Source organism: Pseudophryne corroboree, chromosome 7 (genome assembly GCF_028390025.1).
Source record: "Pseudophryne corroboree isolate aPseCor3 chromosome 7, aPseCor3.hap2, whole genome shotgun sequence".
Lineage (NCBI taxonomy): Eukaryota > Metazoa > Chordata > Amphibia > Anura > Myobatrachidae > Pseudophryne > Pseudophryne corroboree.
Window position 1 is genome coordinate 291,272,649 of NC_086450.1, and position 22,366 is coordinate 291,295,014.

At 46.2% G+C, this 22,366-nt stretch overlaps 1 protein-coding gene across 3 annotated transcripts in view; it reads right to left on the reverse strand.

Annotated features, from left to right (window-relative positions):
* Positions 1–22,366, reverse strand: part of GTF3C1 (general transcription factor IIIC subunit 1) — a 489,121-nt gene that overhangs the window by 89,763 nt on the left and 376,992 nt on the right. For all 3 annotated transcript variants that reach the window (XM_063934225.1, XM_063934223.1, XM_063934224.1), the window contains one exon: positions 18,405–18,679. In XM_063934225.1, the coding sequence (XP_063790295.1) occupies positions 18,405–18,679 (275 nt within the window). The remainder of the gene's footprint in view (positions 1–18,404; positions 18,680–22,366) is intronic.

Consider the following 22,366-nt stretch of genomic DNA (forward strand, 5'->3'; position numbering starts at 1 on the left):
CAACAGCCACCCCCAGGGGAGGGAATGCTCAGGCTGTCAGGACACAGAACTGTACACCCAAAGTGGGTGTTGCCGGAGGCAAAATAATGAAAATTATAAAAACGAGCGTACTTGTGGACCGATAGGTAGCTGCCTTGCACAGCTGCTTGGTGAAAGCAAAGAAGTTCTTCCGCAGGACCCTGATCATATCTAACAGTGCTAGATTTTCCCAGCCCCAGGAAGTTGTTGAAGGAGAAAACACTGGAAAGACAATTTGCTAATTTATATGAAAAGCTGAAACAACCTTAAGTAAGAATGAAGGAACTGTGCAGAGAGCTGCCCTATCATCATAAAAAATGAGAAAAGGCAGCCTGCAAGACAAAGCACCTAACTCGGAAACCAGGCCAAGCTGAGGCAATGGCCATGAGGAAGGCCAACTTACAAGTGACAAACTTAAGATCGATTGAATCTAAACAAGAGCCAAATGGTGCTGGACAAAAATTGAGAGCAGAAATTTGTACCTTCAAAAAAATGCAGCCGTAAGCCAGCTTCCAATTCTCCCTGAAGGAATGCTAAGAGACAAGGGAGGCAAAATAAGGTATGAAAACCGTATCTTTCACACCACAAGCTGTAGATCTTCCAAACCCTGTGGTAATTGCGAAATGAAACTGGTTTCTGGGCCCGCAACATAGTAGGAACCACTGAAGGAGAAAAACCCTTGGCCCTTAAGTGACTGGTATCAAAAGCCAGCCCATTAACCACATCAGATGCGACCATACCAGCAAGTGCTTTATCTTACCTGGTTGCACAAGATGCGATCAGTCAGATAAACAGTGTTAGCAGCGGCAGGGAAGAGAATCTTCCCTCTACTGCTGCTCTCAGAGGGACCGGAAGGTTCCTCTGCCTCCCTGCACTATCCCCTCAATGGCAGCCGCTGGGAAAGTGTAAAACAACCCCCCCCCCCCCCCCCCCCGTGTACCTTACAGCTGTCTTGGGGATATGAAGTAAGTTCGCGATGGTCGTTTTTTTTCTTTTTAACTAAAATCATTTTGGATAAGGTTAAATTCATGTTCTTCACCTAATTCACTCATTAAAAACCCAGACAATTTTGGAACAATTATTTTGGAGGGGGGGGGGGGGGGGAATCGTCAGTTAAGTGGTTAAAGCCAACCAAAGAAGACTCCGATGAAGAAACGGACCTTGCAGAAGTAGATTGGGGAGCATTAGAAGAGGCCACCCGGGACCTACCGCAAGTTTTAGTACGTCGGTTCACCAGGACTTGCACAGCCAATATGGAGCCACCAGGATTTACCATAGCCTGTTGAGTCTTGACCCGCTTGAGCGCCCAAAGCAACATTGGGATTGTAAGTAAACATCCACTGTAAATGCCAATGGGTCCTGGGACCTCGCACAAAACCATGGAACTTTGAAGTTGTGACAAGAAGCCATGAGGCTAACTTCCGGAAGGCCCCGCTTCCGAACCATCAGCTGAAAGATCTCCGAATGGAATGACCACTCCCAGGGAAGAAACGTGGTCCTGGTCAGGTAATCGGTCTCCCCAATTTTCCACTAATGGTATTAACATTGCAGAGATCCTGGGACAAAAACCTCAGCCTAGGAGAGAATGCGGGCAGCCTCCACTATGCCTCCTGCACCTAGTGCAATCATGAAGATTGATAAATACCACTGCCGTGGCATTGTCTGACTGAATTCACACTGACAGCCTGGCCAGATAAGACTGGGCTTGCAACAGAACCAGATGGATGAGAGCTAGAGGACACAGACTGGAAAAGTAATTTCCGATGGTGACCACAGGACTTGCAGGCGAAAATGTAAAGTCACGGCAGTGCAACCAAGGAGACTCGTGTTCGTGGTCACAATGACCCAATCTGGAGTGATCAAGGATGATCCTTGGAACAGATAATAGGAAACTAGCCACCAATGGAGGGATTGATGAGTGCTGGTGGACAGAACTAGAAACTGAGATGAGAAGAACTCTGTGCACCCCATACAATTTTGGAGAATCTCAGTGGAATTCTAATCAGTGGAACCTGGCGTACTGAATGGTCTTGAAAGTGGAGACCATCGTGCCCAATAACTTCATGCACAGCAAAAGTACCAACATAACCAGTTCTGGATGGTCCAGACTTTGAACTCTGGCAGATAAGCCTGTTGTAGCAAGGTGTTAAAGACCCACCGAAGAAACAGAAGGTGCTGACAAGGTATCAGTTGAGACTTCTCAAAATTCAGTATTCAGCTGTGAAACTGAAGTACCTGCACCATGCTATCAAAGTGCGCTTATAGTTTTGAAGTCGAATCAGCTTTCACGAGCAGATCATCTTAGGACACTATGATCATAATACCTTCCTGTCACAGCAGTTTCACTGTCACTGACATAATCTTGGTGAAGTTGTGTGGGGCAGTGGGTATACTGAAAGGCAGAGCCTAGAACTGATAGTGAGCTGAACCCACTGTGAACCAGAGAAGAGAGTGATGACCTGCTCATTACGTGTCCCTGGAATCCAGTGAGGTCACAAATTAATTGGCCTCCATGCTGTGGACCACTGGTCGGAAAGAATCCATCCGAAAATGATCCACCTAAAGACTGGTGTTTAAGGCGCAAAGATTCAAAAGCAGACGGAAGGAGCCGTTTTATTTTCGAACAAGGATTAGGTTGTAGTAACTCCTTCTGAAAGCAGAGAGTTTATAGCCTGGTCTAATGCCACCCTCTACTCCATATCCTGTGGAAGAGCAGTGGCGAAAAAATGTAGATGCGGAGGACCTCTGAGGTCGAGTATGTAACCCCTGGAAATGATGCCCAACATCCAGGCGCCTGAAGATGACTCCACCCACTGGTCTCTGAAATAAAGTAGGGCCACCTACCCAAGACCGAACAGGCACTTGGCTTCTCATGGGTCTTGGTTCCCGAGCATCTGTTGGCTCCAAAAAAGCATCCCTTTGACTCTGAACCCCCTACTGGGGAAGAACTTGCCTCTGGTGGATTGACTTCTTGCTGAAAACCCTCCTCGAAGAGAGGAGCGAAAAGCTGTCACTGCTTACGGGCAGATACCAGTAGAAAAGTGCTTTTCCCACCAGTAGCCTGGTCAATAACAGTATACAAATCGCACCCAAAAAGTTACCCCACCAAAAAGAAGAGATTCTAAGGAACGTTTGGAGTTTGAATCTGCATCCCAGGCACAGAGCCAAAGAGCCCTCTGAGCAGACATGGCCACACAAGCATATTTCATACCACAGAGTTGCTCTGCTAGACTCCGTTAAATCACTATGGAGCCCTGTGGCAAGTCTCTATGGCCTGGACTACCCATGCCGAGGCTAGCAAAGATAGACTTGAGGCAACCCTCAAGTTTCTTTTCCAATGGATCTTTAAAAGATGCTGAACATTGTACAGGAAATGCAGTGAGCTACAGGAGCAACCACCTTGGGAGACTGTTTGCATTTAGTCATTTCATCCAAATCCAATATGTCTAATACACCCCTGAAAGAAGGAAGAAACTTATAGGCGCTGCACATGGGGGGTCATTCAGAGTTGTTAACTCGGTACATTTTTTCGCATCGCAGCGATTTTCCGCTTAGTGCGCATGCGCAATGTCCGCAGTGCGACTGCGCAAAGTAAATTTGCTATGCAGTTAGGATTTTTACTCACGGTTTTTTCTTCGTTTTGGTGATTGTAATGTGATTGACAGGAAGTGGGTGTTTCTGGGCGGAAACTGGCCGTTTTATGGGTGTGTGCGAAAAAACGCTACCGTTTCTGGGAAAAACGCGGGAGTGGCTGGAGAAACGGAGGAGTGTCTGGGCGAACGCTGGATGTGTTTATGACGTCAAACCAGGAACGACAAGCACTGAACTGATCGCAGATGCCGAGTAAGTCTCGAGCTACTCAGAAACTGCACAGAGATGTCTTTTCGCTATATTGCGAATCTTTCGTTCGCAATTTTAAGAAGCTAAGATTCACTCCCAGTAGGCGGCGGCTTAGCGTGTGTAAAGCTGCTAAAAGCAGCTTGCGAGCGAACAACTCGGAATGAGGGCCCTGGTACGATTCTTTGGGAACAGGTCTAAGTAAGAAGACAACTTCTGAAAAGCTGAAGCCATAAACTCCATGGTCTGAAGCCAAGGTGAATCAGACACTGGATGAAAGATCACCCTTCCAGAAGGAAATCTTGTCCCTGCGCAGCTTTAGCTTGATTAGCTGTTTGAAGTGCTATCAGCTGCACCAAATCCGAGACCGACCGGCCAAGTGCTTTAGCCCACGCCGACTCCGCCATCGCAGGCACAGTTCCTCCCAATGTCAGCGAATCACTAGGACCGACCTCCCAGGCCCCTGAGTCTAATTGTCAACATGGTATCTTCATATTTCACTGAGCACAAGTAAAAAAAAATAACGCCATAGTGCTACCCTATCTGGCTTTTGCCCTGTCTGCCATCTCCCCACTAAACCCTGCTCTAAGCAGGCAGTGACTGAAAAAAATAAAATAAATTAAAGCCACACAAATAGTTTTACTGAATTAGTGCAACAAGGCAACAGTAAATAAACCCCCAGGTATGCTTTCCAGGATGGGCTAAAACCTGGAGCTGCAGGGAAGATAAGCTGAAGGTGTCTGTAAAATTGTTCCAACCTGCAGAGGAATGACATCTGTCACTTCCTGCCAGTCTCACCCAGACTGCACCAAGGCCGGGAGGATGTGGGACCTCTAGTCCTCTCTACAGATACCAGAGTACTTGCCCTTCCGCTAGGGAAAACAATGGTTTACCCCACTTGCCAGGACTGACTGGAATGTGCACGCTTCCCAGATGACGAAGCTGCCACAAAGATCCGGCAAAATGGCAGTACCATTCAGGACCGTGCTGCCCCCACACCCTCTACAACAAGGCTGGCCAAACCGGTCCTCGAGATCTACCAACGGTTCATGTTTTCCAGGCCTCCTGAAGATCTGTAGAATTGTCAGGTAGGAATGAATGCAGCACATCTTAATTAGTAATGACCACACCTGTGCACCAGCTAGGTGGTCTGGAAAATGTGAACTGTTGGTAGATTTCGAGGACTGGTTTGGCCAGCTCTGCTCTACAAGGATGAGAGAGTGCACCTGTACCCGTAAGTGCACACAAGCTCCCTCCGCTCGTAGCAGGACAAGCCACACAGGCTGCCTAAAGTCGCTGCACACTGCCGGAAGCAGCACGCAGATGTTCCGCACTATAAAACAAAAAAGAAAAATTACAAATAAAAATAAAACCTTAGCTACAAATGCAGCCCTCCAGAAACATGCCCTATCCCTCTGGACACTTAAAATTGCAAGCCTCATGGGAGTTGCAGAGGGGAGGAGCTTATGCTGCAAGTATTTTAGTTTAAATGCCAGCTCCTTGGTCCCCAATGGCAACCCCATGTTCCAGTGTCCCCCAGCCTGTATGAGAGAGGAATATAGTTTTTGTGGATTATATGCTGCTTCTTCTATAGCGTTGTATGTATATACATGATATATGTGCAGAAAGGAACACTACTCTGGAAAGTTTACATGCAAACACTACTGGAGTTTATTTGGGGCAAGCAACAGAAATGTTTCAGGTCTGCTTAGGACCCTTTATCAAGCTACAGTACACAACAGATAGTATACACAACAGACCCGAAATGCTGCTCTTTTTTGCACTAAATAAAGTAGCTTACGCATGCAAACTGATCCACAGTGCCGCTCCTGTAAGAGTATCATATTATACATACCATAACTTTTTCAGACATCAGACCCTGGAAATTGCCGGGTCTAGCATGCCAGCAAATACCCGGGTCTGAGTTCCATGACACTGGTCGGGAGAAGGGTCGCGGACATTTCCTTTCAGACATACAGTATCAAAATCCGGGGTTGATGCGCGTTCACGCATAAACCTGGGATTTTGATGCATATCTCAAAAGGGGTTATATATATATTATATAATAACAAAATGACATACCTTATATGCTTGACACCCAGGTGCTCAGGTAAATGCGCCCATTATCCCACTAAGTGGGTGCGTTAACCTGAGCACCTGGATTTCAAGCATATAAAGTATGTAATTTTGTTATTATATTTGTATTGTTCTTACGAAGGAGATTAAAAGAGCTGTGAAATGTTGACCAGCAAGACAGCTTTACGGTCTGTTTTATTACTGAGTGCCGTTTGGAATTGTACTTCGAAATGATCTTTTTACATTCGGGCACTAGATAATACAGATATATATATATATATATATATATATATATATATATACACACATACTGCACAAAAAAATAAAGGGAACACAATGTACCTCCAAGTCAATCACACTTCTGTGAAATCAAACTATCCACTTAGGAAGCAACACTGATTGACAATCAATTTCACATGCTGTTGTGCAAATGGAATAGACAACAGGTGGAAATTATAGGCAATTAGCAAGACACCCCCAATAAAGGAGTTGTTCTGCAGGTGGTGACCATAGACCACTTCTTAGCTCCTATGCTTTCTGGCTGATGTTTTGGTCACTTTTGAAAGCTGGCTGTACTTTCACTCTAGTGGCAGCATGAGACGGAGTCTACAACCCACACAAGTGGCTCAGTTAGTGCAGCTCATCCAGGATGGCACATCAATGCGAGCTGTGGCAAGAAGGTTTGCTGTGTCTGTCAGCGTAGTGTCCAGAGCATGGAGGCGCTGCCAGGTGACAGGCCAGTACATCAGGAGACGTGGAAGAGGCCGTAGGAGGGCAACAACCCAGCAGCAGGACCGCTACCTCCGCCTTTGTGCAAGGAGGAACAGGAGGAGCACTGCCAGAGCCCTGCAAAATGACCTCCAGCAAGCCACAAATGTGCATGTGTCTACTCAGACAATCAGATACAGACTCCATGAGTGTGGTATGAGGGCTCGACGTCCACAGGTGGGGGTTGTGCTTACAGCCCAACACCGTGCAGAACGTTTGGCATTTGCCAAAGAACACCAAGATTAGCAAATTCGCCACTGGCGCCCTGTGCTCTTCACAGATGAAAGCAGGTTCTCACTGAGCACATGTGACAGACGTGACAGAGTCTGGAGACGCCAAGGAGAACGTTCTGCTGCCTGCAACATACTCCAGCATGACCGGTTTGGCAGTGGGTCAGTAATGGTGTGGGGTGGCATTTCTTTGGGGGGCCGCACAGCCTCCATGTGCTCGCCAGAGGTAGCCTGACTGCCATTAGATCCCGAGATTAGATTTTTAGACCCCTTGTGAGACCATATACTGGTGCGGTTGGCCCTGGGTTCCTCCTAATGCAAGACAATGCTAGACCTCATGTGGCTGGAGTGTGTCAGCAGTTCCTGCAAGACGAAGGCATTGATGCTATGGACTGGCCCGCCCGTTCCCCAGACCTGAATCCAATTGAGCACATCTGGGACATCATGTCTCGCTCCATCCACCAACGCCACCATCTACCAACGTTGCACCACAGACTATCCAGGAGTTGGCGGAAGCTTTAGTCCAGGTCTGAGAGGAGAGCCCTCAGGAGACCCTCCGCCACCTCATCAGGAGAATGCCCAGGCGTTGTAGGGAGGTCATACAGGCACGTGGAGGCCACACACACTACTGAGCCTCATTTTGACTTGTTTTAAGGACATTACATCAAAGTTGGATCAGCCCGTAGTGTGTTTTTCCACTTTAATTTTGAGTGTGACTCCAAATCCAGACCTCCATGGGTTAATAAATTTGATTTCCATTGATAATTTTTGTGTGATTTTGTTGTCAGCACATTCAACTATGTAAAGAACAAAGTATTTAATAAGAATATTTAATTCATTCAGATCTAGGATGTGTTGTTTAAGTCTTCCCTTAATTTTTTTGAGCAGTGTATACATACATTATATATATATATATATATATATATATACACACACACACATATATATATATATACAGGTTGAGTATCCCTTAACCAAAATGCTTGGGACCAGAGGTATTTTGGATATCGGATTTTTCCGTATTTTGGAATAATTGCATACCATAATGAGATATCATGGTGATGGGACCTAAATCTAAGCACAGAATGCATTTATGTTTCATATACACCTTATACACACAGCCTGAAGGTCATTTAATACAATATTTTTAATAATTTTGTGTATTAAACAAAGTTTGTGTACATTGAGCCATCAAAAAACAAAGGTTTCACTATTTCACTCTCACACAAAAAATTCCGTATTTCGGAATATTCCGTATTTCGGAATATTTGGATATGGGATACTCAACCTGTATATATATATATATATATATATATATATATATATATATATATATATTTCTCTTGCGTCCTAGAGGATGCTGGGGTCCACATTAGTAACATGGGGTATAGATGGGTCCACTAGGAGCCACTGGCACTTTAAGAATTTTATAGTTTGGGATGGCTCCTCCCTCTATGCACCTCCTACCAGACTCCGTTTAGAAAATGTGCCAGAAGGAGCCGATCACAGCTAGGGGAGCTCCATAGGAGTTTTTCTAGTTTTATTTTTTTCATTAGAGTTTAGGCACAGGGAGGCTGATGGCAACAGCCTCCCTACTTCGTGGGACTTTGGGGGGGTGGGGGGGGGGGGTAGTGTCCATCCCTGAGAGGTTAATGGCCCCTATCTCTGCTGACAGGACACTGAGCTCTTGAGGGTGATGATCGTTAGCCGCCTGAGGCGACCGCTCACTCCCGCAGCATGCCGCCACCCCCTAACAGAGGCAGAAGATTCCAGTGGCGAGTGAGTCAACGGCACCCCTGACAAGCGGGGAGCCGGTGTGAATGGCGGCAACAGGGTAGGAGCGCAGTACTAACTGTGCTCCGGAGAGCTCAGCGGTACACAGTGTGGTGCTATGAGGGGCGCCCTGAGCCAGCAAAATACCGTAAACTCTTCACTCAAGGCTATCAGGGACCTCGGTAACGCTGCTAGCAAAATCCTCTGGCCAGTATAATCCTTTGAAAATGCGGGAAGAGGCACCATCTCCAGGGGGCGGAGCTTCTCCTCAGAGCGGACCCAGCAGCGTTTAGTGCCATTTTCTCCCTGCAGACGCAGCTACAGAGAAGCTGACAGGGAGTGCTGTCCCTCCACACGACTCCAGCTATCTTGTGCGGTACCAGGGGGTCGTAGAAGGGGGGGGGGGGGGGGAGGCTGTGTCGATAATCTGTGTAGTCTATTAAGGTATACAGTCAGCGCCAGGTTAGTTTTACTACCTAATTGAGCGCTGTGTGTGTGATGGCTCCAAGCTCTGTGTTTCTCTGAAGTACGTGGGGTGGGGGGGATGGAGAAACTGTGTCTGCCATATTTCCTGTGTGAGTGTGGTGTATGTTTACTCACATAGTCAGGTCCAGGGACTCTGTGTCTTATGCTGTAGAGGATGTTTCTTCCCCAGAGGAATCCATTCCATGTACCCAGGAATGTAATGTATTGTCTCAGATTCCTATTAATGAGCCAAAATGGCTGACTTCTATTAAGGGAATGATCTCTCAGATCTCTACTAGGGTAGCTCATACTGAGACGGAGACTCAGGTTTTAAAGAATTCTATAGCTGTTTGGTCAGGTTCTGTCCCTATCCCTTCTAAATCCTCTAGCATCTTTCCAAAGAAACGTGCTCTTGCCCAGATTATGCAAGATGACACAGATACAGACTCTGACACGGCAGATGGTGACGGGGATGTGCTGAGGGGGGCGGCATCCCTGGCTAAGGTGGTGCAGCTTATGATTGAGGCCATTAGAGATGTGTTAAACATTACTGACACACCACTTGAGCAGGTTGAGGAGGCTTACTTCACAGACATAAAGAAAACCTCGCTAACCTTTTCTGCGTCTAAAGAATGAAATGCTTTATTTGAAAAATCCTGGGAAACCCCGGAGAAAATATTCCAGATCCCCAGAATGGTTCTGGTTGCTTTCCCTTTCCCTGAGGAGGATAGAAAAAGATGGGAAAACCCACCCATAGCTGACGCATCTGTCTCCAGACTGTCAAAAAAGGTGGTTTTACCTGTCCCTGGATCTACCGCGTTAAAAGAACCGGCTGATCGTAAGACTGACACGACGCTCAAATCCATATACACCGCTTCAGGGGTGGCGTTAAGGCCTACTATTGCTTGTGCATGGATCTCAAAAGCTATAGTAAAGTGGTCAGGCACGTTACTAGAATAAAACCAAAAATAAGACAGCGCTAACTGAGATGGATTGTCAATTATACTGTACTATTTATTAAAATAACAATGAATTACTGAACACATTAAATAAATAAAATTATGATTAGAGTTTCACTGCACTTTTGAGCTCATAGTCACCATACATATATTTGATCATTTGCTGTTTTATCCAAATGTCCCCGTAAAGTCCGCACATTAGAAAATCCCGTATCCTGGGGTATTTAGCACAGTCCCCGGGCCGATATCAACGCTGGAGGAATGTCTATCCCGGTATTATGGCAAATACAATAGGAAATGTCCTCACCAGTAGTGCGTGTTGAATTTCTATTCGGTCCTTGTAAATGGATAGGGTGCAGAATGGCGATGTTTGGCGGATTCCTCAGGGGGTCCAGGCAGTATTGGATGATCAAATGTAGGTGACACGGGTTCACACCTGACGCGTTTCCCAGCTAAACTGCTGCTTTCTCAAAGAGCTTTGAGAAAGCAGCAGTTTAGCTGGGAAACGCGTCAGGTGTGATCCCGAGTCACCTACATTTGATCATCCAATACTGCCTGGACCCCCTGAGGAATCCGCCAAACATCGCCATTCTGCACCCTATCCATTTACAAGGACCGAATAGAAATTCAACACGCACTACTGGTGAGGACATTTCCTATTGTATTTGCCATAATACCGGGATAGACATTCCTCCAGCGTTGATATCGGCCCGGGGACTGTGCTAAATACCCCAGGATACGGGATTTTCTAATGTGCGGACTTTACGGGGACATTTGGATAAAACAGCAAATGATCAAATATATGTATGGTGACTATGAGCTCAAAAGTGCAGTGAAACTCTAATCATAATTTTATTTATTTAATGTGTTCAGTAATTCATTGTTATTTTAATAAATAGTACAGTATAATTGACAATCCATCTCAGTTAGCGCTGTCTTATTTTTGGTTTTATTCTGTTTTTATGATTATATAGGCGTGACTAGCCTATTTAGACAGCTGCTTATTACACATTGATTGGAAACACAGCTTGAGCGCCCCTTCCAATTTGCTTGGGTTACTCTTCTTTCACGTTACTAGAAGACTTAAATACAATGTGTAGAAGTGACATTGAACTGTTTTTACGTAACATACAGGATTCTGCGGGGTTCATGGTAGAATCCATGAAGAAACTAGGAACGCTGAATGCAAGGATATCTTCCATGTCTGTCTCAGCTCGCAGGGGACTCTGGCTATGCCAATGGTCTGCCGACGCGGATTCCAGGAGAAGTGTGGAGAACCCTACGCAGGTCAAGTCCAAGCCTCCTACCACTTGCTCCCAGGACCAGAAGCCTGCTTCTGGCGCCTCAAAATCCTCAGCATGACCGTGGACCGCACAGCCTGGAGGACGGACTGGTGGGTGCGAGGCTCAGACGTTTCAGCCACGTCTTGGTGTCGTCCGGCCTGGATCCCTGGGTACAGGATATTGTATTCCAGGGGTACAGACTGGAGTTTCAAGAACTCCCGCCTCACCAGTTCTTCAAATCAGGCTTGCCAGCTTTACTGACAGACATGGCTATCCTACAGGAAGCCATCCAAAAATTGGAAAGGTCGACGGTCATTGTTCCAGTTTCACCTCATATGCAAAACAAAGGTTACTATTCAAACCTTTCCGTGGTACCGAAACCGGACGGTTCGGTCAGACCGATTTTGAACTTGAAATCGTTAAACCCTTATCTGAAAGAGTTCAAGTTCAAAATGGAGTCTCTGAGAGCGGTGATCTCAGGTCTGGAGGAGGGAGAGTTTCTGGTATCCCTGGATATCAAGGATGCGTACCTCCACATTCCGATTTCGCCGCCGCACCAGGCTTATCTCAGGTTTGCACTGTTAGACAGTCACTATCAGTTTCAGGCACTGCCATTCGGTTTCTCCACGGCACCGAGGGTGTCCAACAAGGTGATGGCAGAAATGATGGTTCTTCTCCGCAGACAGGGAGTGAACATAATTCCATATCTGGACGATCTGCTGATAAAGGCATCAACCAGGGAGACGTTGTTGCAGTCCACTGCTCTAACGACTCGTCTGCTCAGGGAACATGGTTAGATCCTGAACCTTCCAAAGTCACATTTGGAGCCGACAAGAAGATTGTCTTTCCTGGGGATGATCCTCGACACGGAAGTGCAAAGGGAGTTTCTACCGGCGGAGAAAGCATTGGTGATACAAACAATGGTCCGGGATGTCCTGAAGCCAGTCCGGATTTCGGTTCATCAGTGCATTCGCCTTCTGGGGAAGATGGTTGCCTCCTACGAGGCTCTACAATACGGAAGATTTCATGCTCATTCCTTCCAACTGGATCTCCTGGACAAGTGGTCGGGTACTCATCTGCATATGCACCTGAGGATACGTCTGTCACCGAAAGCAAGGGTTTAACTCCTCTGGTGGCTGCAAATACCTCACCTTCTGGAGGGCCGCAGGTTCGGGATTCAGGACTGGATCCTTCTAACCACGGATGCACGTCTCCGGGGTTGGGGTGCAGTCACTCAAGGGGAAGCCTTCCAAGGAAGGTGGTCAAATCTGGAATCCAGTCTTCCAATAAACATTCTGGAACTAAGAGCCGTGTACAATGGTCTTCTTCAAGCGGCACATCTTCTGCGAGATTGAGCCATTCAAGTACAGTCGGACAATGTAACGACGGTGGCCTACATAAACCGACAGGGCAGAACGGAGAGCAGAGCTGCAATGTCAGAGGTAACAAGAATCATCCTCTGGGCGGAAAAACACGCGCTGGTGCGGTCAGCAATTTTCATTCCGGGAGTGGACAACTGGGAAGCGGACTTCCTCAGCAGACACGATCTCCATCCAGGAAAGTGGGCCTCCATCCAGAGGTGTTCACAGAAGTGACAAGTCTTTGGGGGGTTCCTGAAATAAACATGATGGCCTCCTGCCTCAACAAGAAGCTTCAGAGATATTTTTCCAGATCAAGAGACCCGCAAGCAGTGGCGGTGGACGCCCTGGTGACTCCGTGGTTGTTCCAGTCGGGGTACGTGTTTCCTCCACTTCCACTCATTCCAAGGATTCTAAAGCTCATAAGAACAACAAGAGTTCAGGCAATCCTCATTGCTCCGTACTGGCCAAGAAGGGCTTGGTACGCGGATCTTCTGGGTCTACTACTGGAAGATCCGAGGCCTCTTCCTCCTCGGGAGGACCTGCTACAATAGGGGCCGTTCGCTTATCAAGACTTACCACGGCTACGTTTGACAGCATGGAGGTTGAACGCCAGATATTAGCTCGGAAGGGCATTCCAAACAAGATTATTCCTACCCTGATACAGGCTAGGAAAGGAGTAACGTCTAAACATTACCATCGCATTTGGAAGAAGTATATATCTTGGTGTGAATCCAAGAAGTTTCCTACGGTGGAGTTTAAACTGGGATGGTTTCTCCTCTTCCTGCAAGCAGGTGTGGCTATGGGCCCGAGATTGGGATCCGTAAAGGTCCATTTTCTTTCAGAAACAGCTGGCTTCCCTCCCTGAGGTTCAGACTTTTTTGAAAGGGGTTCTGCACATCCAGCCTCCCTTTGTGCTGCCTACAGCGCCCTGTGATCTTAATGTGGTGTTGCGGTTCCTCCAATCGGATTGGTTCGAACCTCTCCGGGAGGTTGAGGTCAAGTTTATCACGTGGAAGGCTGTCACTCTGTTGGCCTTAGCTTCTGCTAGACGTGTGTCGGAGTTGGGGGCTTTGTCTTGTAAAAGCCCCTACTTGGTGCTCCATGAAGATAGAGCCAAGCTCCGGACACGTCAGCAGTTCCTTCCAAAGGTTGTGTCGGCTTTTCATATCAACCAACCTATTGTGGTGCCGGTTGCTACTGACTCCTCAATTCCATCAAAGTCCTTGGATGTTGTAAGGACGCTTAAAATTTATGTGAAGAGGACTGCTCGTCACAGAAAATCGGACTCTCTGTTTGTCCTGTATGATCCCAAGAAACTTGGGTGTCCTGCTTCTAAGCAGACGATCTCTCGCTGAATTAGGTTCACTATCCAGCATGCGTATTCTACGGCAGAATTGCCTTATCCTAAATCTGTTAAGGCCCACTCTACTCGTAAGGTGGGTTCTTCCTCGGCGGCTGCCTGGGGTATTTCGGCTTTACAGCTTTGCCGAGCGGCTACTTGGTCTGGGTTGAACACGTTTGCAAAATTCTACAAGTTCGATACTTTGGCCTCTGAGGACCTTAAGTTTGGTCAATCAGTTCTGCAGGAACCTCCGTGCTCTCCCTCCCGTTCTGGGAGCTTTGGTACATCCCCATGGTACTAATGTGGACCCCAGCATCCTCTAGGATGTAAGAGAAAATAGGAATATAATTACCTACCAGTAAATCCTTTTCTCGTAGTCCGTAGAGCATGCTGGGCGCCCGCCCAGCGCTTCGTGATCCTGCAGTGGTTACTTGATTCAGTACTGCATTATTCTTAGTTAAGTACTGCGTTATTACTTGGTTCCGTAATGTTATTCAACTGTTGCTGAGTTTTCAAGCTAGTTAGCTTGGTTTGCCTTGTATGTGCGAGCTGGTGTGAATCTCGCCACTATCTGTGTAAAATCCTTCTCTCGAAGTTGTCCTTCTCCTCGGGCACAGTTTCTAGACTGAGTCTGGTAGGGAGGAGCCAGCCCACACTATTAAATTCTTAAAGTGCCAGTGGCTCCTAGTGGCCCCGTCTATACCCCATGGTACTAATGTGGATCCCAGCATCCTCTGCAGACTACGAAAAAAGGATTTACCGGAAAGTAATTAAAATCCTATTATATATATATATATATATATATATATATATATATATATATATATACACTGCTCAAAAAAATAAAGGGAACACTGAAATAACACATCCTAGATCTGAATGAATAAAATATTCTTATTAAATACTTTGTTCTTTACATAGTTGAATGTGCTGACAACAAAATCACACAAAAATTATCAATGGAAATCAAATTTATTAACCCATGGAGGTCTGGATTTGGAGTCACCCTCAAAATTAAAGTGGAAAAACACACTACAGGCTAATTCAACTTTGATGTAATGTCCTTAAAAAAAATAAAAATGAGGCTCAGTAGTGTGTGTGTCCTCCACATGCCTGTATGACCTCCCTACAACGCCTGGGCATGCTCCTGATGAGGTGGCGGATCGTCTCCTGAGGGATCTCCTCCCAGACTTGGACTAAAGCATCCGCCAACTCCTGGACAGTCTGTGGTGCAATGGATGGAGCGAGACATGATGTCCCAGATGTGCTCAATTGGATTCAGGTCTGGGGAACAGGCGGGCCAGTCCATAGCATCAATGCCTTCGTCTTGCAGGAACTGCTGACACACTCCAGCCACATGAGGTCTAGCATTGTCTTGCATTAGGAGGAACCCAGGGCCAACCGCACCAGCATATGGTCTCACAAGGGGTCTGAGGATCTCATCTCGGTACCTAATGGCAGCCAGGCTACCTCTGGCGAGCACATGGAGGGCTGTGTGGCCCCCCAAAGAAATGCCACCCCACACCATTACTGACCCACAGCCAAACCGGTCATGCTGGAGGATGTTGCAGGCAGCAGAACGTTCTCCTTGGCATCTCCAGACTCTGTCACGTCTGTCACATGTGCTCAGTGAGAACCTGCTTTCATCTGTGAAGAGCACAGGGCACCAGTGGCGAATTTGCCAATCTTGGTGTTCTTTGTCAAATACCAAATGTCCTGCACGGTGTTGGGCTGTAAGCACAACCCCCACCTGTGGACGTCGGGCCCTCATACCACCCTCATGGAGTCTGTTTCTGATCGTTTGAGTAGACACATGCACATTTGTGGCTTGCTGGAGGTCATTTTGCAGGGCTCCTCCTGTTCCTCCTTGCACAAAGGCGGAGGTAGCGGTCCTGCTGCTGGGTTGTTTCCCTCCTACGGCCTCCTCCACATCTCCTGATGTACTGGCCTGTCTCCTGGTAGCGCCTCCATGCTCTGGACACTACGCTGACAGACACAGCAAACCTTCTTGCCACAGCTCGCGTTGATGTGCCATCCTGGATGAGCTGCACTACCTGAGCCACTTGTGTGGGTTGTAGGGAGGTCATACAGGCACGTGGAGGCCACACATACTACTGAGCCTCATTGTGACTTGTTTTAAGGACATTACATCAAAGTTGAATCAGCCTGTAGTGTGTTTTTCCACTTTAGTTTTGAGGGTGACTCCAAATCCAGACCTCCATGGGTTAATAAATTTGATTTCCATTGATAATTTTTGTGTGATTTTGTTGTCAGCACATTTAACTTAGCTTGGGGATAAGTCTCCCCTTGATCACTAACTGGCAGTATGCGTCTTCACAGTGGTACATACAGTATATGTCCTCATCCACCAATCCCTTTTGCTCCATATGTTGTGAGAGGCCTGGCATTATTCCTGTGCTGTGTATGTTTTCCTTAACACTTATAAGCTGGTTCAAATAATTTCTCACAGGCAGGTCACAGAGCATATCATCTGGATTATACTCATCACCACCATGTGGTGTCCCACAAGGTTCTATACTATCCCCCATGCTTTTGCAGTATACATGCTCCCGCTGGGTAAAATAATCAGGCGCCATGGGCTAGTCTACCACTGCTATGCAGAGGATACACAACTATACTTGTCCTTTGCTCCGGCCACTGATAACCCAATAGCAACCCTAAATGGCTGTCTAGCTGAACTCCAGGAGTGGATGAGCACCAGTTGGCTGCGACTGAACCCGGATAAAACAGAGGTCCTTATGATAGGACCGCAACATCAAAGGATGAGACTGCAGCATAGCCAACCAACTGGACTTACACACGGGGATTAAGAATTACAAACCACTGATCGTGTGCGGAATCTTGGCGTTGTCCTGGATGGTGGCTTGACACTTAAACATCAGATATTAGCCACAATCAAATCCTCATTCTTTCACCTGAGGAACATAGCCAGAATCAAGCACTTAATTCCCTCAGATGATCTGCCAAAAGTCATCCATGCATTTGTATCATCTCGATTAGACTACTGTAATGCCCTCTACCTTGGTCTCCCAGCAATAGAATTGCACCGCTTACAGCTGGTGTAAAACACAGCTGCCTGGCTGTTAACCAACCAGCCCCGTTCTAGCCACATAACACCCATACTCTACTCCCTTCACTGGCTGCCTGTAAGATGGCGAATCATCTTCAAGATTGGCTTACTGAGTATCAAAGCACTACATGACCAGGGCCCAAGGTACCTGAAGCACCTACTGACCCCATACTGCCCCACTCGATTACTGCAATCTGTAGATGAAGGACTTTTACCAGTACCTAGAATTTCCCGTAATTCATCTAGGGGTCGAGCTTTTAGTCATGCGGCTCCGACTCTATGGAACTCACTTCCCCGCACAGTGCGAGAGGCCCCAACTATAGAATCCTTCAAAAGTAGACTCAAGACTTTCCTTTTTACTCAAGCATTTCCATAAATATCCCTTTAGTATCTCCATGGTTCTGTATTTTATGAAAAGCTGTTCTGTACTTCATTATTTTCTGTACTATATTGTGCTATGTATCTGTTAAGCGCCTTGAGTCCTATTGGAGAAAGAGCACTATATAAATAAAATTATTATTATTATTATTATTATTGTTCCTTAATTTTGTGTCTCAGTTCACAAATAGTGGACTAGGTACTTTATACCGATTCCTTTGCAACAAAAAAGAATAATCTAAAGTCACATATGAAGCTTAACGATGCATGATGAGGGTCACTTGATCTATATTTTGCCTGTTTAATCTGTATTGTGTACTCTCTCCAACTTTGTTAGATGTATTTGAGGATACTGTAGGTATATGTGGACATATCTGTACCACTCCTGCACAAATTACTTCCAGGAAACCACCTTTGGGGTCTCTTTGGGGTCTTGCACTTAACTTTTAAACTGAAATGAGCTCTAGTGGTTGTGTGACAGGATTCCAAGAGGAACACATGGATTTAGCACATGGACAAAAAAAAAATAAAAAATATAGAAATGCACTACTTAGGACACTGGGAACAACTGGGGAGAAGCAGAGATGCAGGAAGCTAAAAGGTAAGGAAAAGTCTGATCTTTTACATCCAGAGGGTCTCAGAAGGTGGCGCTAACCAGCATCTGCGTTCTTCATAAGCAGACGAAAAAGTCACTTCCTCTTCTATACTTGTAATGTACCATTTGTCTTTGCCTAAGCTGCAACAACACATTGTTTATATTTCATTGATCAGATATATTCCCCTAAATGCTTCTCTAATCGCACAGTTATTTGAAATGGCGCACCTGTATATACTGATGTAGAGACCTTGTCCTTTCTTCTTGTATATTTTCATATTGGAGAAACCTTTCTCCAAGGTCTGACATTTTTATGCCGAAGTATGAACTGGCTTCAACAGCAGACTGGATTTCCAATACACAAGAGACATCTTCCGAACTGTATCCATGGCATTTCATGCACTGACTTATGAATGCATCCATGCTCTGTTCTTTGATGTGTAGAAGTTCCGTGAAATAAGGAGGAAGGGTAGGCATGTCTTCAACAAAATCACTGAATGACCCTAGAAATGAAAATATATGTTCTTGTATTGCATTAAGAATATAAAGCAGCAATGTGTCAAGTTGACCTGTCATAAAACGTTAATGTTGATTTCTTAATAAACAAAGCAGACAAGGAGACACTGTACTTACATTTTCCTTACTCTCCTCAAAGCATAATGGTAGAGGACCCCTATTTATTAACCTAGAACACAGATGAATCAGCTGAAGTGTAGGTTTTTAGAAGTAGAGATGTTGCCCATAGCAACCAATCAGATTCTAGCTATTAATGCCTAGAGGTGCTAGATAAATAAGAACAAGGGCAACATCTCCACTTCTAAAAACCTTCACTTTTATTAAATTTAGTCAATGCTTTCAGGCAAAAAGCAGACGTATAGGGTGGAATTCAAGTGTTTGAAAAGTCAGTTGGGTGTCTGTTTTTTACTGTCTATTAGATAGGAAAAAAGACTCCCAACTGACTTTTCAAACAACTGAATCTCCCCCATAGAAATGCAAATAATTAAGCAGGGAAGCAATTATGGAAAGTTTATTTTATATTCCGTTGAAAATGGATGCAGGCTCAAAAAGAAAAAAGTAGTGTCACTTTTTCCTCTTTACTGTACTTGATACATATTTTAAATACAAAAATGAATACTGTGCTCTATTTATCTCTTTCATTCTGCACTGTTTTTATTTCCAGCATGTAATTTACCAAAATAAAAATAAAGTCAAATACAGGTTTTTGAAAAAATAAGAATTTACTTACCGATAATTCTATTTCTCGTAGTCCGTAGTGGATGCTGGGGACTCCGTAAGGACCATGGGGAATAGCGGCTCCGCAGGAGACTGGGCACAAAAGTAAAGCTTTAGAACTACCTGGTGTGCACTGGCTCCTCCCCCTATGACCCTCCTCCAAGCCTCAGTTAGGATACTGTGCCCGGACGAGCGTACACAATAAGGAAGGATTTTGAATCCCGGGTAAGACTCATACCAGCCACACCAATCACACCATATAACTTGTGATCTAAACCCAGTTAACAGCATGATAACAGAGGAGCCTCTAGAAAAGATGGCTCACTACAGCAATAACCCGATTTTTTTGGTAACAATAACTATGTACCAGTATTGCAGACAATCCGCACTTGGGATGGGCGCCCAGCATCCACTACGGACTACGAGAAATAGAATTATCGGTAAGTAAATTCTTATTTTCTCTGACGTCCTAGTGGATGCTGGGGACTCCGTAAGGACCATGGGGATTATACCAAAGCTCCCAAACGGGCGGGAGAGTGCGGATGACTCTGCAGCACCAAATGAGAGTACTCCAGGTCCTCCTCAGCCAGGGTATCAAATTTGTAGAATTTTACAAACGTATTTGCTCCTGACCAAGTAGCTGCTCGGCAAAGTTGTAAAGCCGAGACCCCTCGGGCAGCCGCCCAAGATGAGCCCACCTTCCTTGTGGAATGGGCTTTTACAGATTTTGTCTGTGGCAGGCCTGCCACAGAATGTGCAAGCTGAATTGTACTACAAATCCAACGAGCAATAGTCTGCTTAGAAGCAGGAGCACCCAGCTTGTTGGGTGCATACAGAATAAACAACGAGTCAGATTTTCTGACTCCAGCCGTCCTGGAAACCTATATTTCCAGGGCCCTGACAACGTCTAGCAACTTGGAGTCCTCCAAGTCCCTAGTAGCCGCAGGCACCACAATAGGTTGATTCAGGTGAAACGCTGAAAACCACCTTAGGGAGAAACTGAAGACAAGTCCTCAATTCCGCCCTGTTCGAATGGAAAATCAGATGAGGGCTTTTACAGGATAAAGCCGCCAATTCTGACACGCACCTGGCCCAGGCCAGGGCCAACAGCATGACCACTTTCCATGTGAGATATTTTAACTCCACATATTTAAGTGGTTCAAAACAATGTGACTTTTGGAACCCAAAAACTACATTTAGATCCCAAGGTGCCACTGGAGGCACAAAAGGAGGCTGTATATACAGTACCCCTTTCACAAACGTCTAAACTTCAGGGACTGAAGCTAGTTCTTTTTGGAAGAAAATTGACAGGGCCGAAATTTGAACCTTAATGGACCCCCATTTCAGGCCCATAGACACTCCTGTTTGCAGGAAATGTAGGAATCGACCTAGTTGAAAATTCCTCCGTCGGGGCCTTACTGGCCTCGCACCACGCAACATATTTTCGCCAAATGCGGTGATAATGTTTTGCGGTTATATCTTTCCTGGCTTTGATCAGGATAAGAATGACTTCATCCGGAATGCCTTTCTCCTTCAGGATCCGGCGTTCAACCGCCATGCCGTCAAACGCAGTCGCGGTAAGTCTTGGAACAGACAGGGTCCTTGCTGGAGCAGGTCCCTTCTTAGAGGTAGAGGCCACGGATCCTCCGTGAGCATCTCTTGAAGTTCCGGTTACCAAGTCCTTCTTGGCCAATCCGGAGCCCGAATATAGTGCTTACTCCTCTCCATCTTATAGTTCTCAGTACCTTGGGTATGAGAGGCAGAGGAGGGAACACATACACTGACTGGTACACCCACTGTGTTACCAGAGCGTCTACAGCTATTGCGGGAGGGTCCCTTGACCCGGCGCAATACTTGTCGAGTTTTATAAACATGTGGAAGACTTCTGGGTGAAGTCCCCACTTGCTGACAGTGCTATCACATGATTTTCCGCCCAGCGAAGAATCCTTGCAGCTTCTGCCATTGCCCTCCTGCTTCTTGTGTCACCCTGTCTGTTTACGTGGGTGACTGCCGTGATGTTGTCCGAATGGATCAACTCCGGGTGACCTTGAAGCAGAGGTCTTGCTGAGCTTAGAGCATTGTAAATGGCCCTTAGCTTCAGGATATTTATGTGAAGTGATGTCTCCAGGCTTGACCATAAGCTCTGGAAATTCCTTCCCTGTGTGACTGCTCCCCAGCCTCGCAGGCTGGCATCCGTGGTCACCAGGACCCAGTCCTGAATGTCGAATCTGCGGCCCTCTAGAAGATGAGCACTCTGCAACCACCACAGGAGAGACACCCTTGTGCTTGGTGACAGGGTTATCCGCTGATGCATCTGAAGATGCGACCCGGACCATTTGTCCAGCAGGTCCCACTGGAAAGTTCTTGCGTGGAATCTGCCGAATGGGATTGCTTCGTAGGAAGCCACCATTTTTCCCAGAACCCTTTCATTGATGTACTGAGACTTGGCTCGGTTATAGGAGGTTCCCGACTAGCTCGGATAACTCCCTGACTTTCTCCTCCGGGAGAAACACCTTTTTCTGGACTGTGTCCAGGATCATCCCTAGGAACAGACGACGAGTCGTCGGAATCAGCTGCGATTTTGGAATATTGAGAATCCAATCGTGCTGCCGCAACACTACCTGAAATAGTGCTACACCGACCTCCAACTGTTCCCTGGATCTTACCCTTATCAGGGAATCGTCCAAGTAAGGGATAACTAAAATTCCCTTCCTTCGAAGGAGTATCATCATTTCGGCCATTACCTTGGTAAAGACCCGGGGTGCCGTGGACCATCCATATGGCAGCGTCTGAAACTGATAGTGACAGTTCTGTACCATAAACCTGAGGTACCCTTGGTGAGAAGGGTAAATTGGACATGAAGGTAAGCATCCTTGATGTCCCGAGACATCATGTAGTCCCCTTCTTCCAGGTTCGCAATCACTGCTCTGAGTGACTCAATCTTGAATTTGAACCTC